Source organism: Mandrillus leucophaeus, unplaced genomic scaffold (genome assembly GCF_000951045.1).
Source record: "Mandrillus leucophaeus isolate KB7577 unplaced genomic scaffold, Mleu.le_1.0 Scaffold69, whole genome shotgun sequence".
Classification (NCBI taxonomy): Eukaryota; Metazoa; Chordata; class Mammalia; order Primates; family Cercopithecidae; genus Mandrillus; species Mandrillus leucophaeus.
Window position 1 is genome coordinate 2,008,847 of NW_012107474.1, and position 10,613 is coordinate 2,019,459.

Genomic DNA, 10,613 nt, shown 5'->3' on the forward strand with positions numbered 1-10,613 from the left:
TAAAATAAAATAAAATAAAATAAAATAAAATAAAATGACTTACTCGGCCTCAAACTGGTTGGGCGTGATAATGTCTGCAACCGGCACCACTTTTTCTTTGTAGACGGGAAGGAGGTCCTCCGGGACATACTGGCGAACAAAGGAGACAGGAGGAGAGGCTGAGTCACTGGGAGGGAAGCAGGCCAGGGGGCGCGGAGGGAAGCCCACCACAGAGTGCTCCCTAAAAAGCCCCCTGAAGTCCAGGCTCAGGGGCCAGGCCGACTGACTGTAGAGACAAGCTGTTCCCACCACAGGGGCAGCACGTGGCTGAGGCACACTACCGCGGGGAACCCTAAGTGCTCCAAGGGGCCGAGGGAGGACTCAGGCCGCACAGTGGGTCCCCGCAGAGGGTCTGGGAGGAGGAGGTAAAGGAGAGAGGGAGGAGGGAGACGAGAAAAGGGAAACCTGACGGGTGGATGGAGCGGCCGTGGTCATCTGGGGAGGGCTGGGGGGCGCTGGCCATGCCCATCTGCGACTGGGAGCCCAACCCGCCAGATCTTCCTGGCTGAGCCAACGCGCCCTCCATCTACTTGTTTTTGTCTAAGTTGTCTAACAAACAATTCAACACGTGATTTTTTGTTTTGTTTTTTAAGACAGAATTTCGCTCTTGTTGCCCAGGCTGGAGTGCAATGGCGTGGTCTTGGGTCACTGCAACCTCCACCTCCTGGGTTCAAGTGATTCTCCTGCCTCAGCCTCCCGAGTAGCTAGGATTACAGGCGCCCACCACCACGCCTGGCTAACTTTTTTGTATTTTTTTAGTAGAGACGGGGTTTCACCATGTTGGCCAGGCTGGTCTCGAACTCCTGACCGCAGGTGATCCACCCGCCTCAGCCTCCCAAAGTGCTGGGATTACAGGCCTGAGCCACCGTGCCCAGCAACACAGAGTTTTCTTGAGTGATCAAATTTAAGCTGGAGCCAGTGCGAAGCTCTGGAAGAATTTTACAGGCTTTATGGAACACTTCACCAGTCCCTGCTGGCTGAGTGACCTCAGTTTCCAATCCCTTCACTTCACTTTGCTCCTGGAAACTGCCCTTGGAGATCAGAGGCCCCGCAGGAGGCACCTCTGCACCGGGTGCTCAGAGCACGCAAGGTGGTCACGCACCGGCCGCTGCTTCAGACATGGCTTAGGAGGCACTAAGGATGGGTGGGTGGCACCTGGATGTCCCGGATCCATGGGCCAGGAAATGGAAGGAAGGCTCTTTAGAGCCCCATTTTGGGTAGGGAGGCCCAAGCACATCCCTTTAACCTCACGGAAACGGGACAGACGGGGTGACCGCCCATCTGAGATAGCAGCTCGTGTTCAGGCCACTCTCATTCAGGAAAACGAATGTGATCAAAATCAAGGGGCCAGATCCCGTCGCTGCACTGAACCAGACAGTGGCCCCAACTCTTTGTGATCCAAACACGAGTGTCTGCTGAGGGTCGGCAGAGCCCACACCAGGGAGCACCATGAAGGGAAAGCAGAGAGCTGCAAGCTGGGGTCCTGCAGGATGGGTGCAGGGCAGGGAACCTTCCAGAGAACAAGCATGGGAGAAAGTGGACAGACAGACGCTGAGCAGCCCAGCCCGCCCCACCTGGTTAGAGACCCAACAACAGATATCCTGACTTCAACCACTGACCCAGCGGGGCAGGCAGGGCGCAGGCCCAGGCGTGTCCTGTGCCAGTGAAGAAGCCCGCTATGCTCAGTGAACATACAGCAAGCAAACAGACACACTAGACACAACGACAAAGAACGCGGATACTGAAATCGCCTGGGTGCTGAATGGCTGCGTTAAAAACCCACAGGCAGGATCACTTTTGGGTTCCTTCCACCTCTAAATTCTAGGCTTCTGGACTGGTCACAGTGGATCTGTTCTCCATCCACTTGATCCGATGTCCAGGTCTGTGGGCTGCAGCTGCTGCTGTTACTATACAGCTCACGGGCTCAGTGGTTTCTAGATTTCCTTTGTTTTTTGAGATGGGGTCTTGCTCTGTGGAGTGAGTGTAGTGGTGTGATCTCAGCTCACTGCAGCCTCCACCTCCTGGGCTCGAGTGATCCTCCCACCTTAGCCTCCCAAGTAGCTGGGACTATAGGTGGGTATCCCCACACCCAGCTCATTGTTTTGTATTTTGATTACAGATGGTGGGGTTTCCCCATGTTGCCCAGGCTGGTCTCGAACTCCTGGGCTCAAGTCAGCCACCCACCCTGGCCTCCCAAAATGCTGGGATTACAGGCGTGAGCCACTGCACCCAGCCTGGTTTCTATATTTTTAAATGGTTAGGGGGAAAAAGTCAAAAAAAAAAAGAATGGTATTTTGTGACACATGAAAATTATAGAAAATTCAAATTTCAGTGTCCACAAATGAAATTTTATTAGAAAATAGTCATGCATGGCTGGGCATGGTGGCTCATGCCTGTAATCCTAGCACTTTGGGAGGCCAAGGCAGGTGGATCACTTGAGGCTAGGAGTTCGAGACCAGCCTGGACAACATGGTGAAATTGTATCTAGTAAAAATGCACAAATTAGCTGGGTGTGGTGGTGCACACCTGTAATTCCAGTTACTTGGGAGACTGAGGCATGAGAATTGCCTGAGCCCAGGAGGCAGAGGTTGCAGTGAGCTGAGATTGTGGCACTGCACTCTAGCCTGGGTGACTGAGTGAGACTCCGTCTCAATAAGAAAAGAAAGAGAAGAAAAAGAAGAAGAAAAAGAAAGGAGAGGAGAGGCGAGGAGAAGAGGTCATCCTGTTTGTACACCTCTTACCTGTGGCTGCTTCTGTGCTCTAATGCAAACAGCTGTGGCAGAGCCGTGTGGCCGGCAAAGGCGTAAATATTTATCTACTATTGGGCACTTTACAGAAAACATGTGGGTCCCCTTTTTCCTTCCTAATAAGGTTTGTCTTTTTACCCCTGGACAGAGAAGTCCCACCAAGTTAGACACTTAAGAGACGTGAGCCTGTCTTCTGGCTGGATAGAAATAGCTCCACTCACCACATTTTTAAACCACACACATGAGATTACTCACCATCGAGCCTTCGCCATCCCACTTGTCACCCAAGACTGGATCACACACTGCAGAGACACAAGGACATCTTATCAGCAAAGGCTATAGCTGACGAGTAAGAAACCCTCAACATTTCTTTCTTCTTTTATTTTTTAAACAGGGTCTTGCTCTGTTGTCCAGGCTGGAGTGCAGTGGTACAATCATGGCTCACTGCAGTCTCGATCTTCTAGGCTCAGGGGATCCTCCTGCCTCACCCTCCCAAGTGGCTGAGACCACAGGCATGCACCAGCACACCCAGCTAACTTTTAAATGATTTATATAGATGGGTTCTCACCATGTTTCCGAGGCTGGTTTTGAATTCCTAGGCTTAAGCGATCCTCCCACCTTGGCCTCCCAAAGTGCTTGGAATATGAGCGTAAACAACCACATTTGGCTTTTTTCTTTCTTTTTTTTTTTTTTAAGCTGCCAAGTGGAAGTAGATATCTTCTCTTTTTTAATTTAACTTTTTAATGTGGTAAAAAATATATACCATAATCTTTGCCAGTTTAAGCATATTTAGGTGTACAATTCAGGGGCATTAAGCGCATTCTTGCTATTGTGTAACTACGACCACTCTCCACCTCCAAAACATTTCACCTTCCCAAACCGAAACTCTGTCCTCATTAAACACTCGCTCTCCATTTCCCCTGCCCTAGGCCCTGGTAATATCTAGTCTGCTTTTTTTTTTTGAGACAGAGTCTCATTCTGTCACCCAAACTGGAGTGCAGTGGCATCATCTCGGCTCACTGCAACCTCTGCCTCTCAGGTTCAAGCAATTCTCCTGCCTCAGCCTCCAAAGTAGCTGAGATTACAGGTGCACGCCACCAGACCTGGCTAATTTTTGTATTTTTAGTAGAGATGGGGTTTCACCATGTTGGCCACGCTGGTCTTGAACTCCTGACCTCAGGTGATCCACCTGCCTCGGCCTCCCAAAGTGCTGGGATTACAGGCGTGAGCCACCACGCCAGGCCTTAGTCTGCTTTCTACCTCGATGAATTGGCCTATCATGGATATTTCACATAATGGAATCATGTAACAGTTGTCCTTTGGTGTCTGGCTACTTTCACTGAGCATCATGTCCTCAAGTGTCATCCACACTGCAGAGTGTGTCAGAAGTTCCTTCCTTTTCCAGAATGAGTAATACTCCACTGTATGCACGGACATTTTCTTTGTCAGCCATCACTGGACACAGCCTGTATCCACCTTTGGTCACTGGGAACAATGCTGCTACAAACATGGGAACATGCACATCCGTCTGAGGCTATCTCGGATCTATGCACAGGGCGGAATTGCTGGTCATGTGGCGTCCGTGTTACGCTTGTTGGGGAACTGCCAACGTGGTTTCCACTGTGGCCACAGCCTTTGATCCTCCCAGCAGCTGTGCGTGAGGGGTTCTGCATCCTCGCCCACACTTGCTATTTTCCGTGTGTTTGATGACAGTCATCCTAATTGCTGTGAGGTGTCATTCATCACTGTTTGTCACCCAAGCAGGTGCAGCGGCTCCCTTCCTCTTCCTGGCCTCGAGCACACACAATCCGGGCCTTGTACATCTGTCCCGACAAGCGCTTTCCCTTTGGGCAACAGTACACAGCGTGGCAAACCATGTGCTGGGCCAGGCCTGCCCTCCGGCCACCCGGGAGACCTGCGCCCCAGAGAGAGCCTGTCTGCAAGGTTGGGTGACGCTGCCCATTCTCCCAGGCGGCAAGATGGACCCAGCACTGCCTGGCCTCTAAGGAAAGATCGATCTAGGCAGATGCCCCAAAGATTTGGCCACTCCCTAGCCTGGCCCAGCCTGGGTAGGACCCTGTCCTCCCCCACTCCCTAGCCCTGGACCTCCCTGGGGTGTGGCCCTCCCCTCCCCTACTCCCTAACCTGGCCCTGCCTGGGTGTGACCCTGTCCGTCCTCACTCCCTAGCCTGGTCCTGCCTGGGTGTGGCCCCTCCCTTCTCCAACTCCCTAACCTGGTCCTGCCTGGGTGTGACCCCAACCCTCCCTTCTCCAATTCCCTAGCCTGGCCCTGCCTGGGTGTGGCCCCTTGCCCCCTCCGCATTTAGGGTCAGTGGAGTCACACAACAGTGCTGCCTGGGCCCCAGGCCTTCACACAGCAGCCCTGCTATATGAGCACACTGACACCCCTTCCTGTCTCACACCAGCCACACAAGACACCAGGGTCACCTGCAAACGCTTCTAGCCCAGTGGACTTCAGCAGGCCCACATCTTCAGAGGCCTGGCAGACATAGCTCACTGCCCGGAGAGGCGGGGCATGGAGGGGTGCAGAGGAGGAAGGAGGCTAAGACGTCCCTTCTCGGGCTCCCACGCCAGCCCTACCCTGTGTGGGGCCACCCAGCCAGACCCGAGGGTGGGCCCCTGCCTACCATATACCAGCCTGGGGTTCTGCTGTTTCAGCTCCCGCACAATGTCCACCACCATGGCCAGGAACGACTTGTCCCTCGTATAACCTTGAGGGGGAGAACCCAGGTTACCCTCAGAAAACAGGAGACTCACCACGATCAACCGTGGCACAAAGAAAGAGAAGCACCAGCAGACCCTGCATAGGGGTGGCGGGGGAGGGAGGTGGGTGCAGGCGAGGTGTCCCCACAGGGCTCGGGGTTGGGGGGAGGGAGACAGGTGCAGGCGAGGTGTCCCCACAGGGCTCGGGGGCTGGGGGGAGGGAGGTGGGTGCAGGCGAGGTGTCCCCACAGTCCAAAGATACCGAGGGCAGACCCTGAAGCATTTCCCAACAGAAACGCCGTGCTTCACAGGAACGAGCCCACGGGCGAGAGGCAAAGGAGTAATCTTTCTTTTGTTTATATTCCTACTTTCAGTAACAAGCATATGACACTTTAATTTAGTCTTATTTATTTTGACACGGGGTGTCATTCTGTCCCCCAGTCCAGAGTGCAGTGGTTCAATCACAGCTCACTGCAGCCTTGAACTCCCAGGCTCAAGCTCCCACCTCAGCTTCCCGAGTAGCTGGGACTATGCCCAGCTAATTAATTTTTAAAAAATTTTTTGTAGAGACAGGGTCTCGCTATGTTGCTTAGGCTGGTTTTGAACTCCTGGCCTCAAGCGAGCTTCCCTCCTAGTCTTCCTGAAGTGCTGGAATTATAGGTTTGAGCCCCTGTGCCTGGCCTTATATATGACCTTTAGACATGTAGAGAGGCTGGGCACCATGGCTCACACCTGTAATTCTAACACTTTGGGAGGTTAAGTGTTTCCCCTAACTGTTTAAAAATGTAGAAACTAGGCTGGGTGCAGTGACTCATGCCTGTAATCCCAACACTTTGGGAGGCCAGGGTGGGTGACTGGCTTGAGCCCAGGAGTTCAAGACCAGCCTGGGCAACATGGCAAAACCCTGTCTCTAAAAAAAAAAAAAAAAAAAAAAAAAAAGCTGGGCGTGGTGGTGCATGCCTTTACTCCCAGCTACCTGGGAGGTTGCAGCAGGAGGATCACCTGAGCCCGGGAGGTTGAGGCTGCAGTGAGCTATGACTAGGCCAGCGCACTCCAACCTGGGCCACAGAGTAACACCCTGTCTCAAAAATAGTAATAATAATTATTATTACAATAATAAACATGTATAGAAATACAATTTTTTGTTTAATGAGAAAGTTGACAAAAGACGCCAGTGTACCAGGTAGCAGCCCGTCACCTGAGTGTCCCACCCACCTGTCCTGCCCCGGTCAGCATTCCCAACACCCTGCCTGCACCCTCCCCTGGGCACCGGAACCCCAGTGTGGCCACAGGAGTGGGGGTGACTTGGCACAGCCAGGATAGTCATTGTCCAGGCAGGCACGGCATGGCCAGGACCCCCCAGGCTACCGGGGGTGTGATGGTGGCTTGGGCATGCCGAGGCCCTCCTTGAAGGAGCAGGGACCCGAGATGGGCCCGGGGTGGGGGTGCTCTGGACCTCCCTGAGCCCACCCTGGCTGGAGCGGGGTCTGTAGTCCCCTGCAGCAGCTCGCTGCGGCACCCACCTGTGAGCACGTAGTCATATTTATTCACGTTGTTCAGCTTCAGGCCTTCGTACAACTCCTGCAGCTCATCTGAATTCAGCACTTGGCCCTTCCAGTGGGCATAGCCTAGAGGCAGAGGAAACCATGGGGGCTCAGACACAAGGGGGCCAGCCATGCGGTCGCGGGCCTCCCTCAACACCCGCCCACGTTGCCTGGTGGACGGCTCCTCCCCATGGACTGGCACAAGGCCAGCAGGAGATCACCAGGCACAGTGCTTGGCAGGTCCCGACAGCTGTCCAGACCGGACACCTCAAGCCCCCGTGAGCCCCCTGACCCTACACTGTCAGGGATTGTTACTACGGCCTCAGTGGCCCCCACCCTCCCACTGCCAGTTGCTGTGGGAGCTGCGTCCCAGGTACAGGCCGGGTGTGCGGAGACACACACCAGCTCACGGCTGTGTTGTTCCCCCACTGCTGTCCAGAATGCCCCGGCTACAATCTCCCCACAACGCCACAGCCTCTTGTTTCCCAGAGTCTCCTGCATGAGCTCCCAGCTATTCAGGCCGGGGTGCTCGGCCACCGGCCACTGTCACCTGGACACCCTGGCAGGTAAGGCTTGTTACGTCCCCACCCCAACAAGCTTATTAAGGTGCAATTAGAGCCAATCTTAGATCAACTCCTGAGCAAGAGACAAATGTGAATGAGAAAGAGGCCTCAGCCCAGGTGTATACAACCTGCCCTTGGCCCGATGGGTAGCCAGGGTGGTGTCCACCCCAGGCAGACAGGCATATAAAGGTGTGAGGACAGATGCATCGGCTTCCTGCAGGCGGGACCACCAGTCCCCTGGGAGCCCTTCCTGCACTGTGGGACCCGACCACAGCTCCAGCTCAAAGCATGCTCAGGGGGCAGCCATCCACACAGGGTGGGGTCCACCATGGATACCCCACATTTGCCCATGAGAAACGCCTCACATTGAGGGGCTCCTGGCCTCCTCCCACGTGCATCATCCTCTAACGCATGCCTTTTTCAGCAAATAAAGAAAACTCTGACGTATGGATTCCTACAACAGCAAAGTCCAAGTATCTCGCACTGGTAGGTCACGGCCAGCCAGCTCTGAGCCCATGCGCCATGCTCTGTGGCTAAGATCCCCTGAATTCCCACACCAGAGGACGGTTCCATGGCTCCTGCCCCTGAGGGCCCTCCTGCGTACCAGTCACTGGCTCCCACTGGCAGGGACGCCTTTGGTTTTCCCCAGGAGCCGTCGTACGGGAGCACGTGTGGCGCAAAAGTACTGAGACTGCCATCAGAAGCAATGCTCCAGGCACGGTGCGGCGTCTGGGGTGTGCATCTGGGGGCGCCTGCCCTGTGCTCTGCCCGGGACACCAGAGTAGACGCACTGAGGGGTGGGTCTGCCAGAGACCAAGCCCCTGATGGACTCCGGGTTAACAGTCACTGCGGGTCAGGAGGGGCAGGGGGTATCCACCGTGGGCAAGGTCAGTGCCTCACACAGCAGCCTGCCCCTCTGGTACAGGGTGTGTCCTGGGGAGGCTTCTGCCAGGCCGGGGCGGGGTTTGGGGTGACGGGTAGGAAGAGGGAGGCGAGCAATGGTCCCTCCTGGTCCTTTCTGCCCTCGGATTCTGAGTATCTTTCCAAGCAGGATGGGACTCACCACCGCTGCACATGTGCTCCTTTCCTGGGGAGGTGACATGGCCTGGCTGTGTCCCCACCCAAATCTCATCTTGAATTGTAGTTCCCATAATCCCCACATGTTGTGGGCGGGACCTGGCAGGAGGTCATTCAACCATGGGGGCGGTTCCCCCATCCCGTTCCCGTGATAGGGACTGAATTCTCACAAAAGCTGATGGTTTTAAGGGGCTTTGAAAACCCTGGGCCCCTCACTCTGCACTTCTCCTTTCTGCTGCCATGTGAAGAAGGACGTGTTTGCTTCCACTTCTGCCATGACTGTAAGTTTCCTGAGGCCTCCCCAGCCTTGCTGAACTGTGAGTCCATTAAACTTTTTTCCTTTATAAATAACCCAGTCTCAGGTACACCTTTATTAGTGTTGGGGACCAGCCTCAACACCACCGGTAGGGTACCCAAAGTCCAGTGGTGACAAAGGAATGAGAAGAGACAGGTTAAGAGTTCATAAAGGTGGGGCCGGGCACAGTGGCTCACGCCTGTAATTCCAGCACTTTGGGAGGCCGAGGCGGGCGGTTCATGAGGTCAAGAGATCAAGACCATCCTGGCTAACATGGTGAAACCCTGTCTCTACTAAAAATACAAAAAATTAGCCAGACGTGGTGGTGGGCGCCTGTAGTCCCAGCTACTCGGGAGGCTGAGGCAGGAGAATGGCATGAACCTGGTGGGTGGAGCTTGCAGTGAGTGGAGATCACGCCACTGCACTCCAGCCTGGGAAACAAAACGAGACTCCGTCTCAAAAAAAAAAAAAGAAAGGAAGAGTTCATAAAGGTGGGAGCCAGGGGGCCAGTTGCAAAATGGAGGCTGCAAAAGGCACCGAGGTCTGGTGTCCACACTATTTATTGAGTACAATCACTTAGATCTAAGAAGCAGACGTTCAGGGCGAAACGGTGAAAGGGAGGCAGTATGTCACAGGCATAATCTATAGCAATAGCGGTTTAAAGGAATCTCCTTTGTGCTCAAACAGCCTATCTTTAACTTATCAGAGAGTTAGTGGGAGTGGCTTAACCAGCAGCCTGCACGTCTGTCCACATTCCAGCGCCTTCTCCTTGAACACCGTGTTTACAGATAAGAGAGCGGGTCTCACTCTGAGCATGGGAACATGATGGCAACCAGGAGGCTTTCCTCCTCAGAGGCCTCTTGTAGCTTTCCACAACTTATTGTCCCACATTTTTATGGCCAGTTTATACAGGTGCCCCACAAGCCCTTTTCCCAACAATTAGCAGTGTGAGAATGGACTAATATAGGGTGGCATCGGGAAGGGCTGCAACCAGGTGGCTTCAATTCTCCTACTGTCCTGAGCACTGGGTCCAAGGTCAAGGCGTCTCCAAGGCTGGTTCCCGAGGCCTCTCCCCAGGGCTTGCAGACAGCGTCAACTCCCCGTGTCCTCATGGCGCTGTCCCTCTGTGTGTGTCTGTGTCCTCATCTCATCTTCTTAAAAGGACCAATCAGCTTGGATCAGGGCCCACCCAGAGCCCTGATGGCCTCTTTTAACCTGGTGACCTCTGTAGGGGCTCCATCTCCAAATCGAGTCCCACTCTGAGGTGCTGGGGTTAAGGCTGCAACATGAGAATTTGGGGGGATGTACTTCGGCCACAACAGCCACGAGGAAGGGGAGACGTCCAGCACTTGGCTGGGTCTCAGACACAGGCCCCAGGATCCTCTGAGGCCCAGCTTCCTCTCGAAACATGGCGCATGGTCTTGCACCTCTCGGTGGCCTCCTGCCCACTGTGGGAGGTGGGATGAGCCCAGAGCCCACAAGAACCTTCTCAAACAGGGGACGGCACTTGGATCTTGTGTAGAACTCATTCCATTTACAGATGAAAAAACAGAGGCCAAACAAGCAGCTCCTTGGGCAGCCCAAGGAACCTGGCGCTCCTGTCGGACCCCAGCCGGCCAGGGAG

At 54.3% G+C, this 10,613-nt stretch overlaps 1 protein-coding gene across 3 annotated transcripts in view; it reads right to left on the bottom strand.

Annotated features, from left to right (window-relative positions):
* The window catches only part of PDXK (pyridoxal (pyridoxine, vitamin B6) kinase), a 19,779-nt gene extending 12,437 nt beyond the window's left edge, over positions 1 to 7,342 (bottom strand). Inside the window, exons 1-5 of one of the 3 annotated variants that reach the window (XM_012002537.1) lie at positions 7,225 to 7,338; positions 7,034 to 7,138; positions 5,435 to 5,518; positions 3,042 to 3,088; positions 44 to 129 (exon numbers count right to left, since the gene is read on the bottom strand). In XM_012002537.1, the coding sequence (XP_011857927.1) occupies positions 44 to 129; positions 3,042 to 3,088; positions 5,435 to 5,518; positions 7,034 to 7,138; positions 7,225 to 7,246 (344 nt within the window). In that variant the 5' untranslated portion in view covers positions 7,247 to 7,338. Of the gene's footprint in view, positions 1 to 43; positions 130 to 3,041; positions 3,089 to 5,434; positions 5,519 to 7,033 lie in introns of all 3 variants that reach the window. The other 2 variants (XM_012002535.1, XM_012002536.1) reach the window with 2 other exon arrangements.
* Positions 7,343 to 10,613: the final 3,271 nt, after the last annotated feature.